Source organism: Manis pentadactyla, chromosome 10 (genome assembly GCF_030020395.1).
Source record: "Manis pentadactyla isolate mManPen7 chromosome 10, mManPen7.hap1, whole genome shotgun sequence".
In the NCBI taxonomy this organism is placed as follows: Eukaryota; Metazoa; Chordata; class Mammalia; order Pholidota; family Manidae; genus Manis; species Manis pentadactyla.
The window spans coordinates 32760374-32788300 of NC_080028.1; the positions used below are offsets into that span (position 1 = coordinate 32760374).

Here is a 27927-nt window from a genome sequence, read left to right on the forward strand (position 1 = left end):
CTTACCCTTTCCCACCCCCAACTCCCTGCGTACCATTGAGTAAAGAGCAGGGTATCAGCAGCTGTCCCTGTCACTACCAGGTGGTAGGAAGGTAATCTAGCTGGGGGCCACAGCAATCCTGGCCATCCATCCATGGTTGTCTCTTTCTATACAACTTCATGTGAAATATTCCAGCTCCGGAGGAGGAACAGTGCAGAAACCTGGAGCTGAACTTGGCTGTTCCATTGATGGCCAGAGCCTTCAGAGCCATGGGCAACAGGGGAGGGGACAGTCTGGAGCCAGCATAATTAAAGATGCAGCCAAATCTGGGATTGAGGTGGGTTCAAAGGGGACCAGGCAAGGCCTAGTGGCCCCAGTCCAGAATTGTGCCCCAACCCAAGCAATGAAACTCATGCATATGCATAAATGCACATGCACACGCATTAACACACAAACACACACACAGAGCAAATAACATTACTGAAAGAACTGGGAGGCTATTAAATATGAAATGGAAGAGTTTTTTTTAAAAAAGTGAAAATATTTGCTTCTTTGATTCTCCTCAGTGCCTCGCAGACCCCCAAATCATAAGAGTGCAGATGTAGGGAGGCCCAAGAGTAGTCTGCCAGTGGCCCTACAAGTCCATGTGGGCTGAAGTCCCCATACCAACTACCTTATTCTTCAGCCCAGTAGCTGCCTCCCATGTGACCATTCACCTGATTGGCACCATTGCTGGAGCTGTGGCCACAGGGGCTTTTTGTGCTGGTGGTCACATCTTCTTCTTCTGAGCTGCTCTCCACATCACTGCGATCATCCTTAGACACCTGGGTGGGACAGGGCCAAAGGTAGGGAAGGTGAGAACAGAAGTCTTCTGGAATTATAAGACAGACTAAGCCCACAGAGCCCGTATGTGGGCACTGTTCCTAGTCGGGCCTACTTTCTGGTGGCACCTGACTCAAAATATTATTTGGACCATGGCTGCTGTTGTGAATGTCCTTTGCCTGTTTCTCGCTCATATCTTTGTTTCTGTTCTCTACAGAGTAGGAACCTGATTTGGCAAAGGGGTAAGTCTTTAAGGACCAGCCTAAGAGAGCTGATGTCATTCACTGAGTCATGCTTTAGGTTCAAGGGGAGCTCCAGACACCCTTTCTCCTCTTCCACCTCAAAAAACAGAGAAGGCCAACAAATCATCATTGCTTCTATCTTCTGGTGGTTGTGGCCACTGCAGTTATTCAGATTGGTTATCCTGAGTTTTGCTTTATCCCCAAAGCTGATCCATAACTGGGCCTTTTTCAGTAGTTCTACTCTTCCTGGCCTCAACTATCAATACCCTACGACACCATTTCTCCAATCTTCTCCTTTTCCCCAGTAGCAAAAGCCCTTCTCTTGCACAACTTCAATATCACAAGATACACAGTATGGTGCAAAGAAAAGGACTGGCAGTGAGAAGAGAATCCCAATCCCAACTATGCTATTATCTGTGAATCTTCACCTCTCAACTTCAGCTTTTGTTTTATATTTTCAAATGAAGCATGTGGATTAGAGCAGTGTTTTCCAATCTAAACTATTCTGCATATAAAAATAAAGTATTTCAAATTCTCTTTCATGGACCATAAAAGTAAAGGAGAGAAACCCAGTGAGACCTATGTCAGACTTCCAACCTCTAGTACTGAAGGTTAGTCAATGTGTGTTGTTTAAAAAAAAAAAAAAGTGAAGGAGAGAAGTGGATGAGAAGGGAACAAAGATACAATTGTTGTTGCCAAGGAATGGGGCGCTTGCTTTGGTTAGCTCTAAGACTGGTTTATTATAGCTGTTGACCTCTGGACCCGGATAACTACCTGATCTTTAGGTAATTTCCACCAGAGGGCAGAGTGTATCTAGATTTGAGCTGTAAAAGGGAGGCTCAAAAAGGAAAAAATAAATAAGAAAGGAAAGGAAAAAAAAAAAATGGCAGTCTCAACTCTTGCCTCCATTAGGAAAAAGAATTTGGCAACCTGAGCTCCAGTCTACAATGGCCCCACAAGTTCAGGAGAGAGGGCATGCTCTCAGACAACACAGGGGACCAGAAAGGGAAGCAGGAAGGAAGAGAAACACATTCAGACAGACATGCTTTACTGAATACTAGAAGCACAGATACACTTACATGCAAGAGATGAAACTGTCCAGGTCCCACCAGGCACAGAAAAAAGGAAGAAGGTGAGAAAAGAGTGGGGAGTACAGAGTCTGGGTCTAATCCTTCCTGGATAGGCCACCTGGTCAGGAAAGAAGAGCAGAGAAGAGAGATGTCCAGCAGCTACAGCAAGATGCACAGGCACACTGAGCGAGTTCTGAAACCAAATGCAGCCATAAAAGGAACAGTTGCACAAGATCATATATGCCTGGGTAACATTCTACCCCTTTGCCCTGGAATCAATGTCTCCTCTAGCAGAGACGCTCCTTGCTTTGGGATTCTGTATCACCAAAAGCTAAATCCCCAGACCCTGGGCTAAGCATAGCCTGATCACTTCAGAGTTTTATCATTAAATGACACCTTTCTCTGTGCCTCTGGGCTCTTGGCATACAATGGGTATTTGAAACTCTAAATACCCATCTCATTTAGGACGCTGGCCTCATACAACATGGGGGAAGCCCAGTACTTAGTCCCTTATATAAACCATATCTTGAACATCAATGTGTTCATCTTGGGGTGGCTTGTGAACTACCACACCACTCCTAGACAATTGAACCTCACTGCTTTTATAGCAGTTTATATCTCGGAGCTCTGGATTTCCTTTGAAAAAAGGCTCCCATGCTAAAAACAAAAATAAGAAATTCAGTGAAGTAGGTAAGTAAGGGGTAGAAATGGTTGGGGCCATTTCTAAACTTAATCCTATTCATTATTTAACAACAGTCATTCCTAGAGACAGGAAGAAGGCAGATCCTTCCTCTTGCACCTCATGTCTTAAAAGGCTAAACACTCACACTCATAGAAAAAGTGGAAACTCTGGAGCCCCAGGCTTTTTGCTGGGAATGCTGCGTAGCTGGGGCTAACCAGGCTGGAGAGAGAAGGTCTACTGAGTAATACCAATCTTCTCACCCAGCCCCAAAGAACGAAGCCACCTTTTATCCTCACCTTTCCTCTGATCAAAGCTTTGAAAGCAATTCGTGCAATTAGGTAGGACCAGATGACATGCAGAACCTGTAGGATCAGGAGAAGGCCATTGAAGAGCCACCAGGAGGCATAGGGCCCGATTATCTCCCAACTCTCAAAGAGGGTCGTGTTCAGAATCCTAGAAGAGGGAGGCCAATGGTCAGGTTCTAGAGTCAAAGCCAGGCAGAGAGGGATGAAGCCCAGTTCCCCGAGAGCAGAAGCAGAACCCTGTGTCTTTTCTCTCCATAACCTTCTATCATTTGAAGTTCCAGGGATATTCATCCATAGTGAGCAAAGAATAGAGAAAGTGAGCCTATATAGTTTTCTATCTTTAGGGACAAAGGAAGATATAGAAATCTTAGGAACTGATGGAGTAAGTCATTACTGATCACTTCAAACATGCAGAGTTTTGCAAAGTGGGATACCAATTTAAATCATAACCCTAGGAATTACTCAGATCCTCAAGCATATAAAGGATAGTTGGTAGCTGATTCCCTCAGACTAAGGAGAATCTCCAGCTCACAGAGACATTGGCTTTATAAGGAGTGTAGAAGTGGGAGTGGTGTGTGTGGGGGTCAGAGTTGGGGAGAGGGTACAAAGCAGGAAAACGAAGAGTCTGAGAATTTTGTAATCAGGTCAAAAGAAGGCAAAGGAATTACTAAGGCATAAAATGAGACTGTTCCTCAGAAATCAGTCAAGAAAGCCACAGCCAAATGGGTTGGATGTTTTGAGTCTGGATCACACCTCACTAGAAATATTGTGCAAGGTAACTGTGGTCCTGCGAGAGTCCAGAAGTTATCAGGTTAGGCCAAGGAAAAAGCAAGGTGATAGGGTTTTTGGTGGTCTGTTCCCTAAATTGGCAAAAAGTACCATTAGCTACACATCTGCTATAGCTCCACAGCCCTAACACTTACCAGAATGGATAGATTCCTAGACGAGTAACCACAAACACAGCACTGAAGATCACAAAAAGGGTGTCACAGAGACGCTGATATTTGGCATAATTGGCCAGCTTGGCTGCCTGGAGAAAGGAAGATAAGAATTGATGTGGGGAGAAAACCAGTTCTCAGACAGGAAGAGAAGGAGAGAAAGAGGAATGATGAGGGAAGAGAGGATGGGTTCTTACTTCCAGCAAGAAGTCTGAGGCATCGTGTAGACACAGGACCAGAGTTCCCACCCGGACCATGTTGTTGATGTAGGAGAAGGTGATAAGCCCAATGGTGGCCAAGTGATGCACAAACATGATTAGGAAGTCCTAGGAAGGAATGGAAATAGAAGAGACAGGTAAAAGGCAAGGCCACAGAGATGCTAGCCGACTCAGTGCCCTACAATGCTCTCTGAGGATCTTAATCTGACCTCTTAGAGCTTCCATTTCATTTAAACTCTTTGGGAGCTGCTTAGCATTTGACCCAAAACTCTACAGTAACTGACCTGGAATCTGTTAATATAGCTCAAAGTACAGAAAAAAGGTAGTTGCAGAATCTGTAGAGCATAGATGATGAACTGACAGTTGTAAGTAATTTCCTAGGTGTTAGTCAGACATACAAGTTTGAAACATCTCTGAGATTCTAAGACTTTTCTGCTTTGATGAAGGAAATTTCAACCAATGGACCTAACAGAAAGAAGTCTGGAAGGGGCAAAACAAACTATTCTTAAAAGTTTCAGAGAAATGCCAAACAATCCATTGTAGTGCAAGCATTTCGTGCTTTCACAGTTAAAGTTCTAACTTCCTTTTGGATTCAAATGCCAAGGTTAGACCTAGAGGAATTTCTAAATACCTGAGTTATCAGACATATCTAACAAATACTTCTCAGCCCAGTGAGGGAGAGAAGTTGGGAGAAGGCAGGTGAATTTGGGTCAGAGAAACAAGGATGTGCTCTCCACATAGACACAAAAGTTCTAGTTCTTCAGTTGGGGATGAATTCACAAGTACATATTCTAGTATGTCTTAAAACCTACATATATATTACAAACCTCTTCATATGTATCATCTACTTTTCATTAAAATTTTAATAAGTGAACCTGTGTCTCCTGACCATAGGAGAGGGAAAGACACTGGAATTAAGTAACAAGCTTCTAGGTTATGCAACAATTAATAACCCAGATTAGTTTCAATTTGCTCCCATAAACACTAATCTTAGTTTTCCTCACCAAAGATAACCACGAGTTTGATGGATTAGGGTTACAGCTGTAGAAACAACATTCTATCAGGCAAATACAAATAACACTAATAAAAGGTGAAGATTCTGCCCTTTTGGTATGCTTATAAAAAACTTAGGTCATTTCCAATTTTGTCACTATGTGGGCAAGTCAACTAATTTCTCTGCATCATTGTTTCCTAAACAATAGTAAGAAAAGGGTAAAATAAACTATATAATCTAAAAAAAAAAAACCAACCCCTTCTCACCGAGAAGGGAGAACAGATGGAGAATAAGAGTCCCTAAAGCCAAACAAAAACCAGATCTAGCTTTTCTGGAATCAGGCCTTTTCCTGGATTGGGCACTGCTATCTCTAAGTTCTGCCTAGTTTCCTGGGTTTTATTCATGAAAGAACCTTGGAGAAAAATAAGGAAGGGGTATGCTTCTTAGCTGGTTAACTGTTCTCAGTCTGGACTGTCCTGAATGCCTCAAATATACTTCATCATTAATCAAATGTCATTTCTGAGAACATTACAAAGATCTCATAGTCCCAGCAAACCTACTTTCTCCTCCCTTTTCTGTAGTCCCAGTCAGGGCAGAGATTCCATCACGGTAGAAATGGCAGCTGCTAGAAAGGAGGATGGAGGAAGTTAGGGAGTTGAGGAAGCCAATGTCCTTACCTTTCTTTTAATGTCTGTAAACTGAGAAAACATAAGAGACCAATAGAAAGCCAATTCCATGATGTAATAGTAATAAAGCCCACTTGTTAGAGGCTGGAAGAGAGAAAGAAGTAGTTAGAATACCAGCTAGTCAAGGATTCACTCTCTCTAACTTTCTCTGTCTTGGAGGATGAATGTCCAGAGTCAGTAGACACCCTTCTTCTCCATCATCTTCCAAGAGCCGCAAGAACTGCAGACCTTGGATTGGCATGGAGTAAATCTGAGTTAGACCTCCCCCCTGCCCTTCCACATGCATATCTTCAGCTCTCATCTTTTATAGCTTAGATCTGGTGAACATATACTTTCTATAGCACAATCAAATCAGAATTCTGGGAGACCAGTGCCTTTCAGGGGATTAAATGCACTGATGTCTCCCTTTCTTCCACCCTGTTAGCAGCCTCCTGACATTTTTCTAGTATAGATGAGAATCCAGATGCTCTTAAGAGAACTCCAAGTTACTCCTGATTCAAAAGGGACATCTGAACCAGAAAGCATCTCATAAAGTACAGGAAGCTCCTTTTCTTTTCAGCCCAAATAGGGTGAATGTAATGGGGAACCTGCAACAAAAAGATCACTAAACTCATTGCTATGGGAGCCTCAGAAAGAGACACCCTGAATATGACTTAAAGAGACTCAAGAATACCAAAGAAATGTGCTCTCTACCCTGGGACTGGCAAAGCACTGTCCCCCTCCCCACTTTACACACACACATAAGGCCCCGTCTTGAAAGGGCTCAGATCCTACCTGGTATGGGTAGCTATCCCAGCACTGTCGGGTATCCCAGAACCAAGGTGCCTAAGAGAAAACAAATAATCCATGTCAGCCTTCAGGAGTCTCCCTGGCTCACCTATACAATCCCTTTTTCACTATGTTGGGGCAAAGAGGTGGGAAAGAAAAAGGAATCCCTCTTGAGAGAATTTAGGGATTCTAAAAGTGTCAATAAAAGACTAGATTTTTCTTCTAGAACCAGAAAGTGTTATTACAAATAGAAAAACCATGCAGTGAGGTAAAAAAGAGCAGGGAGAGCTTTAGGATAGTTTTTGGAAACATCAACACTTGGAATATACCAAATAGGAAGGCAGGAAGACAATAATGATTCCATTTGATAACCAAGAGAGAGCTCTATGCCAAAGATCCAAAAGCTATCATCTCTAATGGAGTTTCAATTATGTCCTTCAAGGAATTTGTCCATTTCTAAACTGTTGAATTTATTACTATTAAATCATTCATAATATTATCTCTTACTATCTTTCAATGTCTATAGGAACTGCAGTGATAATCCCTTTTTCTCACTAATACTGATCATTTTTTTTTCCCTATGGGCTTATTAATTTTGGTTAGCCCTTCAAAGAACTAACATTTGGCTTTATTAATTTTCTCCATTTTCTCCAAAAAATAAGTTTTCTAATGCCTATTTCATTAATGTTAGCTTATATTTTTAAAATAATTTCTTTCCTTTAATTTACTTTGGATTTACTTTGCTCTTCTTTTTCCAGATCTTAAAATAGAAACTTAGATCACTGATCTTAACGCTATTTTTTTAAAATTTTGGTATCATTAGTATACAATTACATGAGCAACACTGTGGTTACTAGATTCCCCCCATTATCAAGTCCCCACCACATACCCCATTACAGTCACTGTCCATCAGCATAGTAAGATGCTATAGAATCACTACTTGTCTTCTCTGTGCTATACTGCTTTCCCTATGCCCCCACCCCGCTACATTATATGTGCTAATCATAATGCCCCTTATTACCCTTCTCCCTCCCTTCCTACTCCCCCACCCCCACTCCAGTCCCTTTTCCTTTGGCAACTGTTAGTCCATTCTTGGGTTCTGTGAGTCTGCTGCTGTTTTGTTCCTTCAGTTTTTTCTTTGTTCTTATGTTCCACAGATGAATGAAATCATTTGGTACTTGTCTTTCTCCACCTGCCGTATTTCACTGATTATAATACCCTCTAGCTCCATCCACGTTGTTGCAAATGGTAGGATTTGTTTTCTTCTTATGGCTGAATAATATTCCATTGTGTATATGTACCACATCTTCTTTATCCATTCATCTACTGATGGACACTTAGGTTGCTTCCATTTCTTGGCTATTGTAAATAATGCTGTGATAAACATAGGGGGGCATATGTCTTTTTGAAACTGGGATCCTGCATTCTTAGGGTAAATTCTTAGGAGTGGAATTCCTGGGTCAAATGGTATTTCTATTTTTAGTTTTTTGAGAAACCTCCATACTGCTTCCAGTTAGTCCATTCTTGGGTTCTGTGATTCTGCTGCTGTTTTGTTCCTTCAGTTTTTGCTTTGTTCTTATGCTCCACAGATGAGTGAAATCATTTGGTACTTGTCTTTCTCCACCTGCCTTATTTCACTGAGCATAATACCCTCTATCTCCATCCATGTTGTTGCAAATGGTAGGATTTGTTTTCTTCTTAGGCTGAATAATACTCCATTGTGTATATGTACCACACCTTTATCCATTCATCTACTGATGGACACTTAAGTTGCTTCCATTTCTTGGCTGTTGTAAATAGTGCTGTGATAAACATAGGGGTGCATCTGTCTTTTTCAAACTGGGCTGCTGCATTCTTAGGGTAAATTCCTAGGAGTGGAATTCCTGGGTCAAATGGTATTTCTATTTTGAGTTTTTTGAGGAACCTCCATACTGCTTTCCACAATGGTTGTACTAGTTTCCATTCCCACCAGCAGTGTAGGATGGTTCCCCTTTCTCCGCATCCTCGCCAGCATTTGTTGTTCCTAGTCTTTTCTATGTTGGCCATCCTAACTGGTGTGAGGTGATATCTCATTGTGGTTTTAATTTGCACTTCCCTGATAATTAGAGATGTGCAGCATCTTTTCATGTGCCTGTTGGCTATCTGAATTTCTTCTTTGGAGAAGTGGCTGTTCATATCCTCTGCTCATTTTTTTAATAGGGTTATTTGCTTTTTGGGTGTTGAGGTGTGTGAGTTCTTTATATATTTTGGATGTTAACCCCTTGTTAGATATATCATTTACGAATATATTCTCCCATACTGTAGGATCCCTTTTTGTTCTGCTGATAGCGTCCTTTAGAAAAGAATAGGAACAACAAATGCTGGCGAGAATGCAGAGAAAGTTTTTTAGCATGATGTAGTCCCATTTGTTCATTTTTTATTTTGTTTCCCTTGCCAGAGGAGATGTGTTCAGGAAAAAGTTGCTCATGTTTATATTCAATGCTTACTTCTTTTCTAATATAAACATTTAAAGTTATAAATTTCCCTTGAAGTACACTTTAGCTAACATCCCACAAATTCTGAAATGTTGCATTTTTAGCATCATTCAAAGTATTTTCTAATTTACTTTGTCATTTCTTGCTTGATCCATAGATTGTTTAGAAGAGTTGTTTAACTTCCAAATATTTTCTAGAAACCTTATTTTATTGATTTCTAATTTAATTCCACTATGGTCATTTTTTTAAAGGTTTCAATATTTTAAAATTTACTGAGACTTATTTTATGGTCTTAAGATTATAGTTGATGTTCCATGTGTACTTGAAAATTATATATTCTTCAGTTGTTGGTATTGTGTTCTGTAAATGTCAACTAGGTCAAATTGGTTGATTGTGTTGTTCAAATCTTCTACATCCTTAGTCATTTTTGTGGTCTAATGATTTAGTCAATTACTGAAAGCAGAGTATGAAAATCTCTATAATTGTGCATTTGTCTATTCTCTTCCTTCAGTTCTGCCTCCTTTTGCTTCATGTGATTTGAAGCCTCAATTATTATCACTTAGAGAAAAACAATGTTGTAAAGTGAAAAAAAAACATGGAATCAGCAATTATAAAGCCTGAAATTCTTCTTTGACAATGACAATTAACTAAAAAGCAGGAATTAATACTTGTTTTACACATTTCAATGGTTATTGATTCCATTTCCATATCTGTTTCCTCCTTCGAAGAACAAGATTTTTGTCAAGTGCTTAGTAAACCATCACACAGTATGCTGACTTAAGTGATACTATTATTATTATTAGCTTTATTTAAGGGAAGAAATAGTAGAGTTATGAAGTTATTGAAGCCAGGTCCCAGACAAAAAATAATCGATTTAGCATATAAACCCTGGCTTTAGACATCACAGAGAGGGGAAATAAAAATCTAACAGTACTTAACTCTTATCTCTAGAGATGTAGGCATGACTAAAACCTAACACAGGTTCAAAAAGTTCATACTCACCGACCAGAGAAATCTAATTCCGTAGCAGAATATACATAAATAAAAAGTGAATCTCCACCTAGGTGGGCAAAGAGTAGAGGTTAGATGAATAGTCAATCAAAAGAAATTATTTGAGAATAAGGAGGCAAGGTAGTAGATTTGGGAATATGACTGTTACTGGTAAGAAATATGTTCCCAGAATAAGAAGTAACTGTTATTTAAAAGCCGAAAAGATAGAGACATTTTCCAGACTCTGTTTAGAATAGATTTCCACAAGTGAGCTGGCTTTAATAAACTTTTCTTCGTTATCAGACTCTCTGATGATAGTACCTAATTTTTTTTTGCATGACAATGATAAATACCATGTCCAGAGGATAATTAGTAAAAACGCAGTGAAATACAGTGTAATATGTCCAGAAAAGGGATGCTTCCAACTAAAATGTCTATTTAGAGTAAGCTGGTACGACCCCTACCAAGGTGTACGAGAGTGTGCACATCTACCTACAGTTGTGGGATCATTCCTAATCAATTTGGGAGAGGGGAACAAAATGCAACTACATCTAGTGTAATGGCAAGCATGTCTAAGAAACCGAGGGTGACCAGACTTCCAGTTCTCTCCTGCCTATAATAAATCAGGCTAGCCCTTCACAGTCCATTGACTGTTGTCCTAAAAACAGACATAATTTCTAAAAAAAAAAGGTCCAGTCATTACCCCACCCTTCTCCTCATTCCCCACCTTCCTCTGCACACCTACATGCTTTCACAGAATTTAGTGAGCGTTGGGGGCTTGTCCTGATTCCTCCGGTGGCGAAACCAGCACTGGATTTTTCGGATATCCCAGTCCAGTTGCTTTGACAGGCCTTCTAGCCTTTTCTCATCAGGATACTGTAGATGTATGACCAGAGTCAGAATCCATCCCCTTCTGTTCAAACCCCTCATTAAATCCATTTGCCTAGCTGAGCAGCAAAGGGGTGATAACTACAGTGGCTTCAGTGATGTTTACTTTTCCCAATTTCATTCCAAAAGTAATATTTATTGAGAAGTCCTACTTCACACCCCAAGGGCCTTTACCACTCACCTATACACATCCTTGTTTGGTGTTCTCCCTCCAACCCAAGCTGAGTGCAAAAAGACATTAAAAACCTAAACAGCAAAGGCTATTGGTACCATCCCCATCTTGATTATGCAATTAGGTAATGACAGAAGCTGGAGCAGGGAAAAACAAGTTGAAGATACGATGTGTGCCTAGGGAAGGAAGGGTGATGGTGGCTGCTAGGCCTAAAAATCAAATGTATGTAAACCTGACTTACTAAAGGGATCTTGGCCAAAAGGTGTGTCCCTCAGGGGATAAAGTTCCCCTTCTTGCTTTATGGACTACCCACACGTGAAAGATCATCCCATCCTATCCATCCATGTAGACACTTGCTCTCTATCCTCCCCTGCCCCGTGAGGCAACCCCTCATGTGAACACCCCCGTTTCTTTGCCACTTACCTTGGTAACAGATATGAACACCTTTTCAAGGATGGCATGGGTCTGAGCCTGATAAGGACCACTGCCCTGGATGCCAACATGGAGTGCACAGGGTTTGGCAATAAACCTGTAATGGAGGAAACCCAAAGGCCAATTTTATATATGGTTTGCTAAACATGAAGGAAAGATCCGGAATGGGGGATGGACAGGACGAAATAAGGGAAACATTTTCTTATTTAGTCCTGGACTCTGCCACTGACTCACTTGAGAAGTGACATATTAGAACATAAGCTCTCTTTCCATTTTAATCTGGCTTCCCTTATCACATCTTGAGCTTTAGAAAGACCCAAATCAAATCACTAGTCTATCATTTACTGCCTGAGGCACTTGGGCAATTTATTTCATGCTGTAAGGCGGTTGTTTTCATCTGTAAGATGAAGATAAAATCAATATACTTGCTACTTAATATAAGGTCCACAGACCAACAGCATTATTAGCTTTTCCTGGAAGCTTTAAGAAATGCAGTATCTCAAAGCCATCTCAGACCTGCAAAATCAGCATCTGCATTTAACAAAAGCCAGGTGATTCATATACATGTTAAAATGTTAGAAGCATTGGTCTATGTTATAAGAATCTTTAAGTATTCAATGACAAAGTATACAAAGACCTTGGCACAGAGAAGTGCCTTAACAAATGGCAGTTTGCCTTATATCAAAGTATTGGAAGATCCAAATGGAGGGAAAAGAAGATCTAAGAGTAGAACTGAGACTGAGCTCTTCCTAAATACAAATATCCTGGGTCATGGTTACTTTGCCACCTGATAAAAAGAGGGGCGTAAGAAAGAAAATACAGTATTCATTCTAGTTCCAGGTCAGTTGCTTATTACTAGACCAGTAATAAGTCAAATAAACTTGGTCAAGTCACTTAGCTCTTGGATCTTGGTTTCATCATCTAAAAGAAATTATATGAGGTGCTTTCTAAGATTTTTCTTAATTCCATGGTATTTTAAAATTATAATTAATGTCTAACTTTTAGACCTTTGAAAATGGAGAAACTATTCCTTGGTTCTTCAAGAAAGATCTCCCTCTTCTCCACAACCATAGATTTTTGTGAGCATCAGCTCTAGGAAAAGCTTGAGGTAGTCACTTTCAGGATAAGTCAAAACCAGTTATAGCTCTCCTAGCATCTTAGGATGAAATTATGACTGGGATGCATAAGATGAAGTGCTCTTGACCTATTTCTTTGATCTGCATTTGAATCCAGAATTTATCTCTAAGGGAGGGACTAAGAAGAAGAAACTTTATTATCTTTCTCAATGAGAACTTCTTTTACCCTTATCATCAAAACTCTGAGCCATAGGGAAATATTTATTCAGTGCACAAAGTTAGTCACATCTGTAACCCATTCTTTCCTCTTTTACATAGGTCGTAGAAAAGTTTCATTCAAAGGCCAATGGCTAGTAGATACTTTTATATTTCCTGGTATTTTATCTGAGTAGAAATATTTTAAGCCCTCACTATGTTTAAACTCCATATGAGCACAGAGAAAACTGCTTTTGTATTTACATGGTTCTGTGCTCAGCAGTTGCTCAGTAACTGACAAGTGACAGGTCTAGCAAATCACACCCTTGTTCTATTTGAGCTGTTTGGACCCAGGACTGATAAGGATCCAGATGAGTAATTAAAGGCAGTCAATCTCTGCTGTTGAGTTGGTGCCATATCAGAGATAAAGCACTGAGTCATCCCTATCTGGCTCCTTCATCGCCTCCTGGCTACATGAATTGTATGAAGTAGATTCAAAACCAAAAAATATATCCTTACCAAATCCCACTCATACCCCATGATCCAGACCTCTTCCTCAATCCAGAGGCAGTCAGGTGATTAAAGGCCCTTGAGACAGATTTTACCAGCTAAGAGACTTTGTGAAAGTTACTCAACTATTGAATAAGGATAACAATCTCTACTTCACAGGGTTAAAGAGGAAATTATATGATGCATGCCTAACCCAGCACCTGACACTTTAGTAAACATTCATTAAAAGGCAGTTGTTATTTTTACTAGAAAGTTCAGTCTGGGTACTCTCTGATGGTACCACCATCAGAAGATGAGAACAAGAAATAGTCTCTCATACAACAGGTACAGGTTTGTATCCTGCTCACCTGGGTGGAGCCAAGATAATTTTTTTTTATTATCTGGACCTTGGAATGGACCTAATATCCTAGAGTTGTCATTAGCTTACATCCTGCCCTCATTAGTTTAAAGTTCAATGGAAGACATAAATTACTGGCTGGCATCCAGTCAGCCATAGCTGTTCAGATGCTAAGACAATTTATTTATTTGATACACATTTATTGAAACTCAAAAGCAAAAATAAGATCTTGTGCTTGGAAAATAATTTTTTTCTGTGATAAGAAAATTAAATACACAGGTTTATGTATTTAATGAATTACCTTAAGAAAGTGAAATTATTTTAAATCAGAACTTTGAGAGTTCAGACTCAATCATGTATTCATTTTTTTCTTTTTTTTAATTAAGGTATCATTGATATACACTCTTATGTCACAAGAAAAACAATGTGGTTATTACATTCACCCTTATTATCAAGTACCCCCCATTCCCCATTGCAATCACTGTCCATCAATGTAGTAAGATGCCACAGAGTCCCTATTTGTCTTTTCTGAGCTACACTGTCTTCCCCAATCACATATTCATTTTATATCAGTCACCTGGCATTCATCTTTTCTGCTAGATTGGCACTTCTCAGTGTGTGCTCTGGAGATTCTCAGGGGTCTCAGAGATCCTTTTAGGAGGTCTGCAAGGTCAAAACTATTCTCATATTAATTCTCTTACTTCATAATAATTCTTTTCTCTCTCATTCTCTCATAAGTAACAGTGGAACCTTCCACAGGTTGTATGACATATCACAACACACTGAATGCAGAAGCTGATAATACAGCTGCCAGATATTAAAGAACTTGCATAACTGTAAAATAATATTTTCTCACCTTTTTTGGGAAAATAAGTATTTTCATGTTATAGTACCAATATAATCAATTTGTTGTTTATAAATGAATTATAAATATATATATTACTTTTTTCCATTTTAGTTTCTGAAACAGTACATATTAATAGATATTATCCATATAAACAAAAACTCTCTGGGGTCCTTGATCATTTTTAAGATTTCTGATATCTTATTTTAAAAACTGCTGTGTCAGATTACAATGAGAAATCAAACTTATCTTGTGATTTTCTGTCCTCTGTAGGATCAACCTGTTGCCCAAGTTTTTAAAATAATTGTAAGACCAGACTTTCCTTTGTCTGCAAGGTCTGAATAAGTAGGCACTTAGTGGTCTACGGTAAGCTACTCCTTTCAACCTGCCAGTCCAGGAACATGAGTCTGGTGACTTAACTTGACTGTGACATATCTGTCCTAGTTTGTAGAGATCATTTTACTCTACCCTTTTCCTGCCCTCCAGATACAGGGCAGCAGCTAACTTAAGCCAAGGTTAATTAAGATGGAATTACTTATTACTTTGCTTTTTCATACCAAAGACAGAAGCTATACCAACAATTATATCTTTGTGATGCAGTGCAACATCACTGGTGGATATAAACTATTCATAAATACACTGAAAATCTCAATCAGGCTTCAGTAGGTGTTAACATAGGTGGGTTATACTCATGCTGGCTGCTTAGCTCTTAGGGTGGTCCATGAGATCTGTGGTACCCAGAAACCCTTGGTCTGTATGGCCTTTGGCCTAATATACTGTGCAATGCACATATTATTTTCTATGTGTGCAATAACATGATGGGAATCGGAAGCACTGACTTAGATCAATTTCTGAAAAAATATAAAGCCTCAAAATTTACATAGAAAAAAGAAATTGAAATGGGAAATGGGATGAAAAAGGGAAAAGCAATAAAAAGAGAAAGGTCTTATACAGACTGATGAGGATGGTGTATCATTAGGTGAAGAGTATTACTTGAACCTGAAAGGTCCCCACCACACACACACACACACACACACACACACACACACACACACACACACACACAGACAAACACACAGGTGCACAGAGAGAAGATAGGTGAGATGTTTAAATCAAGATTGTTAGAGACAAAGAGTTTCTGTTTAGAGGACTTAATCCTTAGGTACACAAGCAGCATTTGAAAATCTCCCCCAATAGACAAATCAGAGTCCCATAGAAAACAAATCCAGAAAGTCCTTTCCCTTTACAACTGAATTCTGAATCAACCAAACATGTTAAAAATTGCAGTGCATTCTGTAAGGTGGAAAGGGAAGGAAAAAGTAAAAAGGATGTTTAGGCAAAGGAATCAGTACGTGCTAGCAAAAACAAAGAGATAAAGGGTGCTTAAGGAACTGTGCAATGTACGAACTGGAGGTGTGGGTGGCGACAGTGACAAGAGAAAAAAATCATGCAGGTACTTAGGGGCCAGATCACAGGTGCCTTGAATGTTATGCTAAGTGCGAACTTTATCCTATGTCACTAAATTCACTGATGGAGTGATAGAGAAATCACTGATAGAGAGTCACTTTAAGCCAGGGGCAGAGAAGAGATGAATGGATTTGTACATTTAATACAGGAGTGTCATCAGCTAAAAGCTATTGTGAAAAATCCATGCTGTAAATGATAAAAGCACTGAACTAAGGCTATAGCAATGGAAGGAAAGTTTGGATTTGAGAGATGCTAAGGAAGTAAAATTGATAGGACTTGGTGACTGAATAGATATAGGAGGCAAAAGAAAAGGAAGAGTCAAATGTTACTGGCTTGGGATATTAAGCTGATATGGTGCCCTCAACCAAGCAGAGAATAGGATAAGAAAAGCAAATTTGGGAGTGAAAGATGAGTTGTGTGTATGCTGATTTTGAAGTATCCATGTGACAGTGAAATGGAACTATCTGGTAGGCAAATAAACTTGGAAAGGGAGCTTGAAGAAGACACACACACACACACACACACACACACACACACGATCTGAGAAAGAAATGAAAGAGTGAGAGAATGAGAATGTAGGTGGTAGTTTAATTGTGGGGATGGATGTGACTGCATGAGTATAGACTGAAGAGAGAACCAAGGTCAGAATCCTGGGATTCATAAAAAGTGAATTTAGGGGACAGGAAGGCCAGAGGAGTCAATCAAATGAAGCAGAGTTCAAGACAAGAATTTCAGTATCCACTGGATTTGGCAGTTTGGAGATCTGCAGTAATCTCAAATTCAGTGGAATGGAGAATATAAAGATAGTACTAAGTTAAAGCAGTGAAACATGAAGGCAGAGAAAGAAAGTGAAAATAGCCAAGACTCTCAAGAATCTTGGCTAAGAAGAGAAGGGAATGCTTTCAACTTCCTGCATCAGAACCACTTATATCTAAAAGTAATATCCCTGTGCTTTAGATCCATCCTCTTCCTGATCAGAAATTTTATTCCATTTCTTTCTTTTCTGTTATCTTTAACCTCACTCTCTACTTGTTTCTTTTCACCAGACCTTAAACATGCTCCCCATCTTAAATCAGCTCCCCGTCCTGCACATCCTCTAGTTCCACCTCAAAAGTTCTTGAAAAAGCTCTCTTCTCATGACTTTTCTAATTTCTATACATTGTTCAACCTCCCTCCCTCTTTCATCTGGCTTCTGTCCCTATACTCCATTGAGGCTGCTTTTGCCAACATTATCAATGATGTTAATGTGAAATTAAATGGATGCTTTTCTGTCTCGTAAATTACCTAATCACTCAGCACCATTTCACATTACTAACCATGCCCTCCCTCTGATGCTCTTTGCTCTTAGCTTTTCCACTGCCACACTTTTCCTAGTTTTCTCTGTCTGTCTGTCTGGCAGAAGAACTAGACTGCTTGGTATGCACTGCTAGTTGCATCACTTGGACAAATTACTTAATTTTATGCTTCAGTTTTCTCATTTGTAAAATGAGAATAACAACAGGACTACCTACCTCATTAAGTTACTTTGAGGATTCAATGTTTAGCACTTAAAACAGTGCCTGGGACAAAGTTAAGTTACTTATTAAATGCCAACTTTTGATAATACCAAATACTGTATGACTGTCATACCTCTTATTTCCTTTCAGGTTTCTTTTTCCTCTGCCTTTCCTAAAACTTGGTACTTTCTCACAGTTCTCTGAAGGTTCTTTTCTTACTCTACACACTCACCCTGGGTGATCTCATTCAGTTACAGTAAAGGGTCTCAAAGTATGGTCTGCAGACCCCAGAGAGTCTCTGAGATACTCTCTGGGGACCTATAAAGTCAAAACTATTTTCATAATAATATTAAGACTTCATTTGCCTTTGTTACTGTGTTGACATTTGCAATGATGGTGCAAAGCAATGCTGGGTAAAACATATGACACCTGAGCACAACCAAGGCAGTGGCACTAAACTGTAGCAGTTACTGTATTTTTTCTTGATATATCCTATTTTAAAAAAAAAAGCTGTTTCACTTAAGAATGTCTTTGATGAAGCAATACAAATGATTACTTTCATTAAATCTCAAAATACATTTTTAAAAAGCATTCTGTGATAAAATGAGAAGTACACAGAAAGCACTTGTGCTGCACACCAAAGTATATGGTTGTTTAAAGGAAATGCACTTGTTTGAGTTGTGCACTGAACTAATCACTTTTCATTAAAAAAATTAAAAAAAAGAATTTTTACCTGAAAGAATGGCTGGCAGACAAACTAAGGTTATTCAGACCTGGATATTTAGGAAACATTTTCTTGAATATTAATGAAATAAGCTTGTTACTTCAAAACTAACACATTGTTGGCAATGATAAAATTCAAGCTTTCAAGTGAAAATCAGAATCTTAGAGAACTTACATCCACCTTTGAGCATGAACACCTTCCAATACTTAGACTTTTGATAAGATTGGTTATGATGAGATTAATATGATTTTTAAATATTATATAATGAAATGTATTGACATTTGGGAGATCTGTGTAAGTCAGTGAACCAGTATTTTTCAAGTGACCAATACATGATATCCATTCAAAATGTAAGATAAACCAGTAGATTCTAACATGAATGAAAAGCTCATTGATGGTTTCAGATTCTACAAATCAACCAAACTTTTAAGAAACTACTACTTGTTGTGTTTTGTTGTAGTGTCAAAGAAAGAAATACTTCTCCTTTCCAATGACATATCTGTATGAAGCTGCTTTTTGTTTATATATTACATACTTCAACCAAAACAGCGTATCATGAGAGACTGAGTGCAGAACCAATGAGAAGAATCCAGCTATCTCCTATTAAACCAGACATTAATGAGATTTGCAAAAACATAAAATTAATGCTGTTCATCTTAGTAAATATTTTTTTTCTCTTGGAAAATAATTACTTTTCAAAAAATGTTATTTATGTTTACATGTATTAGGTTTATTATTGTTATTTTAAATGAAATAATACATTTTTTATATTTCTAAGTTTTAATTTCAAATATAGAAAAATTGATAGATATGTGTAACCCACATAAATAAAATCTCATTGGGATATTCAATAATTTTTAAGAGTGAAAAGAACACTGAGAACAAAAAGTTTAAGAATTACTAAATTATACTAATACTATTCACTCATGTGCTAATAACTCCCAGCCATATATTATTTTGTATATTCCCTATACACATGCATCCATGTCAGTGTATTTTTCTAAGTTCTTAAGAGAATAAGATGTGCTATGTACAAGCAAATATGTTATATACATTCGTTGTATACATGTGTGCTTGCTGTGTACAAGATACTGACTGCACTTTTCAAGGATACCTGTAACACCAAATCCAATATTTCGAGGACTATTTTTTTAAATTGGCAAATTTGCTCTTAAAACAAAGCAGAAACAGACTAAAAAGAAAAGGACCTCTAAGACTCTATAGCATCTTACTATGCTTACAGTGACTGCAATGGGGTGTGTGGGGGGGACTTGATAATATGGGTGATGTTGTAACCACAATGCTGCTCATGTGAAACCTTTAAAGGATTGTATATCAATGATGCCTTAATAAAAAAAGTACTTAAAAAATGTGTCTCTTGTAAATCTTTAAAAAAACATTCCTTTTTCCACGTATATACATACATTTCTTTCATTAAACATATTTATCTTTTTTTAAATGGATGTAATTGTACATCTAATACATTTACTTAAAGTAGAAACAAGTGTGCTCATGCCAAAGAAGTACTTTGGAAAAAAAGATTAACAAAAAGTTCTTTCTCAAGAACTTTTATACCATCCTTCACAGTCCATGAAACAAGTGTTTGTGAGACATCAAGCCTATTTTAGCTAACAATTGTTAAAAGGAACTGAATCCATCTCCTCCAAACTCCCATAACTTAACCCTGTGGATACATTTATTATACTCTATTTTAACCACTGATTTTCTTGCTCTCTTTCTGAGGGCAGACACCATGACTTAATTCACCTTTTTTCCCTTGGCACATAGTTTGGTATTTAGCATATACTAAGATCAATAAATAATTGTTGAAGAATGAATGGATGAACAAATATGTAAAAACCTAATTCTCAACTAATAGGTAAAATGTTTCAAGGAAATGTACCACCTGTCCTCCTGGGTCATGAGATAGCCTACCACCTCCATGTAGGCAAAGGCCACTGATTTCTGGAGAATCAGTAGAAATTCAAGTTAACCTATTTCAGTCTATAACCAGATTTCCTCAAGAACTAAACACAACCACAAAAACCTGATTTAATCTGAGACCCTCTATGCCTATAATTGAGACTTCGCACAAACTACCCAAAAGCTAAAGCTACACTTTTTAAGAAACTCTGTAATTTTGAGAATAGATATAATAGTGACTACTCTCAATGCCTTGTCAGGGCTTTGTGGCACCCTGTGTATGTTTAACTACTTGACAAACTTGTTTGTTTACAGATCATTAACTGCTTGACTGAAAAGACAGATGCAGAAAAGCAAAACTACAGAGGAATGCTTAGCTAGAAGGCACTGTCAATCAAAGATTATTCAAAACAGACTATAACTGAGGATGTGGAGAAAAGGAACCCTTCTACACTGTTGGTGGGAATGTAAATTGGTAGTCACTGTGGGAAGCAGTATGGAGGTTCCTCAAAAAAACTAAAAATAGAAATACCATAAAACCCAGTAATTCCACTTCTAGGAATTCCAAAGAAAACAAAATTCCTAATTCAAAAACATACTTGCACCCCTATGTTTACTGTGGCATTACTTACAATAGCCAAGATTTGGAAACAACCAAAGTGTCCATCAATAGATGAATGGATAAAGAAGATATGGTACATATACACAATGGAATATTATTCAGCCATAAAAAAGAAAAATCCTGCCATTTGCAACAACAGGATGAACCTCTTAGAGGGTATTATGCTCAGTGAAATAAGCCAGGCAGAGAAAGACAAATACCATATGATTTTACTTATTTGTGGAATATAAGATCAAAACAAAATGAACAAAATAGCAGTCTCTCACAGATGCTGAGAAGTGTCTGGTGGTTACCATTGGGAAGGGGTTTAGGATGAGTAGGTGGGGAAAGGAAGGGGAATAAAGGAGCACAAAAATTCCCAATCATAATTTAAGTCGGTCATGGGTATGGTAATACAGCATGGAGAATATAGTCAATGATTCTGTAACATTTTTCTATGTTGACAGATAGTTAAATTCACTATTTGGGCTGAGAATTTAATAATGTGGGTAACTGGTGAACCAATGTGTTGTATACTTGAAACTAATATAGAATTGTCTATCAACTATACTTCAATAAAAAAAAAGACTATATTAATCATTGAAATCATTCAAGAAATGATTTACATCTTAAAAATCCCATTTTCCTACAATTTTTAAGAAAGACCTATTGTTTAAAGCATGGTCCAATATATTTAGGACCAATCACCTTCTGGTCCTAAAAAACCAAATATGAATCAAATGTGAATTTACATTAAAATATTCTTCTTGACTATATGATCTAGCAATTCTACTTCTAAATATTTATCTGGAGAAAATGAAAACACTAATTCAAAAAGAAATATACACCCCTATGATCACTGCAGCATTATTTACGGTAGCCAAGATACGGAAACAACATAAATGTCCACTTATAGATGAATAGATAAAGATGTGAAATACAAATGCATACAAAAACACAAATGGAGTATTACTCAGCCATAAAAAATAATGAAATCTTGCCTTTTGCAACAAAATGGATGGACCTAGAGAGTGTTATGCTAAGTGAAATAAATCAGACAGATTAAAAATATTGTATAATTTATATGTGGAATCTAAAGAAAAAAACAAACAAAACATAAAACTTTTATACACAAAGAACAAACTGATGGTTGCCAGAGGGAAGGTAGATGGAGGGATGGACAAAATAGGGTTTAAGAGTACAATCTTCCACTTACAAAGTAAATAAAACAAGAGGATGTAATACAGCATAGAAAATATGGTCAATTATATTGTAACAACTTTGTATGTCCACAGATGTTAACTAGATCAATTGTGGTGACCATTTTTTAAGAATGTAAATATCAAATCACTATGTTGTAACCTGAAACTAATACAATATTATGTCAATTATTCTTTAATAAGTAAAACAAAATTATTAGTATTTGAATCACTATTAGCACTGTTCAACAGAAATATATTGTAAGCCACATATATAAATTAACTTAAATTTTCTAAAAACCACATTTAAAAAAATAGGTGAAATTAATTTTGATAATATACTTTAACCTGATACATCCAAAATAATATCATGTCAGTATGTAATCAACATTACAAACTGAGATATTTTACATTTTCTTTCTACCATCTTTGAAATCCAGTGTATTTTTTACTTAGAACACATCTCAATTCTGACTAGTCACAACTGAAATCCCCCAAAACTAGTACTTACTGTACTAGCTAGTGGCTACTATGCTAGACAGCACAATTCTAGATAATTCAGAGAATTCTTCATATCTAAGACAACTGCCTTTGTATGTAGGAAAATTTGTTTCCATTTTTTTTTGTAGTTAGAAGTGGTGTTAACTTCTTTTGCAGTAACATCTGAATTATCTTCCCTAAAGATAAAGTAGGAGTGGAGTCAAACACAGAGCCCAAAACTCAAGTGAATTCTTAAGAAAGGCAGCTTTTATCTGCATAAAAATACTTCTGGAGAAAATGATTTCCCTCATTTGTGGAGTATAACAATGAAGCAAAACTGAAGGAACAAAATGGCAGCAGACTCAGAGACTCCAAGAATGAACTAGTGGTTACCAAAGGGAAGGGGTGTGGGAGGGCGGGTGGGGAGGGAGGGAGAAGGGGATTGAGGGGTATTATGTTTAGTACACATGGTGTGGGGGGTCACGGGGAGAACAGTGTATCACAGAGAAGGGACATAGTGATCTCTGGCAACTTGCTGCACTAATGGACAGTGACTGCACTGGGGTATGGGTGGGGACTTGATAATATAGGTAAATGTAATAACCACATTGTTTTTTCATCTGAAACCTTCATAAGAGTGTATATCAATCATACCCTAAAAAAAAAATACTTCTGGAGAGAAGCCGAAATAGGTCTACCTCCCCCTTCCACTCTACGGGGAAGGGACAGCTTTCACTTGCTGCCTCCTCTCCATTAACTTTTTCTTTATCCAGTTAGAAGACCCTAGTTTTCTGAATCAGGAAGTGGTTAAAGCAAAAATATCCGACTTGTTTCTTTATGTGACAAATATCATGTCTCCAGGGATAAGCCAGGAACCTGATCTCAGGCATGACAGTATTCAAAGTTGTCTGCAGAACATCAACACCTACTGTGCAGAAAGGGCTGGTGAAAGTTTTCCCAGAGAGAGGAGGGACACATTCGGCTTCCAACCATCTGGAGCTTATTAGGAGGTGGATTCTTAGATAAGGGCAGGGACATATTACCATCTTTTTCAACCTTGCTCTGCTTCATCTGCAAACCTGATTTAATTATGTGATTTACAATTCAATAATGCCCAACAGAATACCTTTCAGGATGCAGGGGAATGGGCAGTTTCCCCTACTGCCTAGTCAGAAGCTATGTCCATTCTTTCCCATGCATCCCTCCCCAGTCTGGAGGACCTACTAACACTGGGTCACTATGCTGTGACATGTCATGGATCTGGGAAGAGGGCACCAGGCCTGTCAGGAAGAGGAAAAAAGTTCTTCCTCCACTTAACAGAAGTGGGGGAGAGCAAGAAAAAAAAAAGGGCAGTAAGCAGCAGAGGCAGCAAGGCTTACAAGAGGAAGATGAAATGAGTGGTTAAGAAACATGCACAAAAAAATGAGTCATTACTCCTGTTGCCAGTTACATGACAAGCCAGCAAGTGAGTGTGTTCAGTCCCCTATGACAGAAAATGGTACTTAGAAGGCTTTTTGGTCACCCCAAGTGAGGTTGCCTTGGAAGTAATGAGAGAAGAGGGAACTGGAATAATGAATGAGCAGTATGGAGAGCTCTAATCATCACCTGTATAATTCACAAAATAATTTTCTTCTGGCAACATAATCCTCCTATTGCAATACTGCATTCAAAATAAATGAGCTTATAAAGCTCTGATAGTGTCACTATTAAGTCTCAAGCTCTTATTTGATCCCAAGTGCTCAAGGGACTAGACATTAAATTTCAAACAATTTTACATTTAAAATCCAATTTAAGTAAGACACAGTGGAACTAGCTTGGAATGCTCATTCCCTCAGGTCTCAATCATCAACACAGTATTAAAATAAGTTTAAAAAAACAGGTGGAAGAGTTTCTTATCGCTCTTTTGATAGGGTAGGGTAGCATGAATACATTTATAGGGGGAGGGGAGACGGGAGAGGAAGAAAGAGAGGGAGGGAGGGAATGAAACTGTACAGAGCGACAGAAAGCTGTACAAAGCTTACAACATGCACATAGAGTAAGGTGAAATTTAACAACAGAAACAAAGGAACTACAGTTTTGCCTCTCTCAGTCAAGCCAAACATCTATTTCAGGTTGAAGATCTAGATTCTGGGCATCTGATAGGGTGATGCTTTTCAAACATTCAGTAAATATTTACTGAGCACATGCTATGCCCGAGGCATTTTGCAAGGTGTAGGCTACCACAATGCAACAAGGCCCACAAAGGAAAGCCTCCATTCCTGGGTAGGTAAAAATCTCCTATCTGCAGTTCTTCAGCAGAATAGTTAGCTCAGATACACTTTATTCATGGTCAGGAGGCTTTTCAAGTCATCCCTATCAGATGAGGCTGCAGTTCTCCAGGGAATGTGGGAACTTAAAAAAGAAATGCTCAATGTAGTTGATGAGAAGGTAAGAGCAAGTAAGACCAAAGTGTAAATTCTGTATTTTTTGGGAGATTCTTAAAACAACATAGAGATAATTTATCAAGGGGCATAGTGTAAGACTCATTAAAATGTGCAGAACAACTTGAAGCAAAAAAAATAACAAAGTTCAAGTCAAACACCTTATATTAAAATAATCAAGAATAAGATAAGCATGGATTTGTTCTCCAAATCCTAGAATACTAGGAACAGGAGGTCAAATCTTAACCCCTGAAAGGGCTTTAAGGAAGAGGAAAAGATGACCACATCACACAGTGGCAAGAGTAAGGGACTGGCAAAAACTACCTGAATCTTGGTTCTAGCTCCTTCTCCAGGTGAGTATGCAACCTCTGAAAACTTGCAGGATGTTTATGAGCCTTTAGTTTACTGTCTGTAAAAAGAGGTTGGAGTTCTAGCTCTTAGATTATATGATTATTACATGAATAAGTTCTAGAAGCTAAGTAGGTGGGATTTGAGAAGTATGGGAAATACAACTAGCTGTATCAATGTTTCTGTTATACCTCTTAGTATATTCTAAGAGTGGCTTCTATTACCTTTATGGAAAACCATCATAGCAAGAGAGGAATTAGTAATAAAGCAATCAATTCTATTGCTAACTAAGGTAGTAGGGTGTCCAGAAAAACAAAACGGCAAGACTGCTTCTAGGGTTAAACTTTCCTAAGATCAAAATGAGATGAACAAGGTGCCTGTCCTTACTAGCCAAGGAACATCATACTAGAGTGCTTTCAGCTCTCTATTCCCATCCGTACCTAGTCCCCTGACATTGGAGAACCATAGAAACATTCAGATAGAATTCACACAGGTAAAGGATCCTTTCCAGTAGCTCTGCCAGGGGATAAACAAGTCCTTACAGCCATATGGGGGAACTCTTTGGAAATTTGAAGATATATGTAAGTTTGTTTAAAATGGGTGTTTATAAAGTAAAGAGCTATTTCCTCTTACCACTAACACTGAGAAATTTCCATATCAGTATATCCTTATATGAAAAGCAGAGAAATTTTTCCTAAGACTATGAATTTTTTTTTTCTGTCCTGAATGATGTATTTTCTTTTTCAGTCATTACATTGTTTCTTTTCCAGCCCTCATATACAGATACCAAGGTGAAGAGTACCTGGGCCTAGATTACTAAGAGGGACAAGTAGTTTGTGCCTTCATCCAAGAAATACTTAATACAATGACTGTATTTAAAACACTGCAAGACTAAGTTCCTGAGGACCCAATAAAGGCATTTAGATCTTTGGTTTCATCTGCTTCAGTTAAAAGCATCTTTATTTTTGCACTTAGAAAATCTAGCAGAGCACTTTAATGACAATACACAAATACTATGATTAAATGGATGAATGACAAGCTAGCTACATGTAACAAATATCTTTGAAAGATTTTTGTCAGAAATAGTAGACACATCAAAGAAATAATCCAAAACAGATAATACTAATTTTTCAGAGAGCACCAGATTATTTTATCTGTGAATATATTCCCATCCTAGAAAGGGCACACCAGCTCTAGATAAAGGCCGAATGAACAAGATGTCAAAGTGCCATCCTCATTATCTGAGACCTGTGTGAAAAAATCTCCTTTCCTGGAGTCTGTGCAGACTTGATTTAAAATCACCCGCAGCCGTAAGTCTACATTACAAAATTAGCACCAACCCTCAGTCAAAGTCGTTATCTTAGATAGGCAGATATGCACCACTCAAAGTGACATCACTTTTACCAATAACACATGGTCAAAGTATGCTGTGATTCTGTTAAACTCACTTAGAAGCGGGCTCAATACAGGGGTCCTCTAATAAACCGTACAGCTCCCCATCCTTTCAAAATAACCACTCCTCCTTAGATCTCAGGCCTCCAAGGCCTGTTCTGCAACTGATCTGTCACCTGCCCACTTTGGAAGCCTCAGGCTCCACCACACCCTAACCCTACCACATTTACACTCTCTTACCAGCTGTGGCATAATTTTATTGAAATACATACACACATACAAACGTCCATGAGCTGACAAACCAAAGTTTAGGACGTAACTAATCCCGTTCCCCTCAACTCTCAGAAACTTAAATGTCCTCACAAATCTTGGATTCCCAGGAACCCGCTCCTTTTGCTTTGAACGTCTGGTTCTTGTGTTGACCCTTCTAGCTTCTGTGGCCCCAACTAGCTCTGGTTTCCGTGGCCCTTTCCTGTTTCTCGTTTCGGGTTCTCGGCCACAGCTCACACTCAGTTTCCTCGTCTGTAAAATCTTTGGAGGTTGGGAGACCTGTCAGACCCCCACGGGACCACTGGGATCTAAAACTGAATGGGCGCAGGGTCCCCCTCGATTCTCACTTTCACTGCCCATACCCCCAACTCTGTCTTTACCTAGGCTCCGCGACCACCTCGGCCACCCTCCGAGCATCCTGAGCGGCGCCCGAGGCTGTCCCAGCCCCCTGCTTCCGGGCTTTCCCTGCAGTTCTGCTTCCGGGCCTCTGCCTCTCCCCCGGGCCCACCGGACCGGACCGCGCCCCCCGGCCCTTCGCGCCGCTCGCTCGTGGGCTCTCACCGCTCGAAGAGCAGCCTCACGGAGAACACGCCCGCCGCCAGCGGGAACACCGAGAGGATGTGCCGGGCCCGCGGGTAGCCGTAGCCGTCGCCCGGCCCCTCGAGGTCGGCCCAGCTCACGTTCTGGGGCAGCCAGAAGCGTTCGCTCCACAGCCAGCCCCACAGCAGGCCCAGGGATCCCGCCACGGCTGTCGCCATCTTACGCCCGCCGCGCGGCCACGGCCGCCACAGCCTCAGCTGCAGCCACAGCCAACGGACCCCGCGGCCAGGCGGCACCGGGGCGGGGCCGGAGAGGCAGCCACCCCCTTCCGGCCCCTTCTGGCCCCCGGCACGTCTCTGCCCGCCTCCCGGATGGGGCCGAGCCTCTCCTCCGCCCATCTCGTCTCCCCGCCCACCTCCTTCACCGCAGCCTCCAAGGCCTCCTG

At 39.1% G+C, this 27927-nt stretch overlaps 1 protein-coding gene across 3 annotated transcripts; it reads right to left on the reverse strand.

Annotated features, from left to right (window-relative positions):
* Nucleotides 1–135: 135 nt before the first annotated feature.
* Nucleotides 136–27873, reverse strand: CERS5 (ceramide synthase 5). 3 transcript variants are annotated; one of them, XM_036890635.2, is made up of 11 exons: nt 27504–27873; nt 11652–11757; nt 10914–11044; nt 10181–10238; nt 6711–6761; nt 5928–6020; nt 4236–4364; nt 4024–4130; nt 3092–3248; nt 2123–2231; nt 662–803 (listed from the first exon to the last, which is right to left on the reverse strand). In XM_036890635.2, the coding sequence occupies exons 1-11, from the start codon at nt 27698–27700 to the stop codon at nt 796–798; spliced, it is 1146 nt and encodes a 381-aa protein (XP_036746530.2). In that variant the 5' UTR covers nt 27701–27873; the 3' UTR covers nt 662–795. The 3 variants fall into 3 exon arrangements, with proteins under 3 accessions (XP_036746523.2, XP_036746539.2, XP_036746530.2); XM_036890628.2 differs by lacking the exon at nt 2123–2231 and having other exon boundaries at nt 136–803; nt 27504–27866; XM_036890644.2 differs by lacking the exons at nt 2123–2231; nt 5928–6020 and having other exon boundaries at nt 136–803; nt 27504–27869.
* Between the last annotated feature and the right edge of the window lie 54 nt (nt 27874–27927).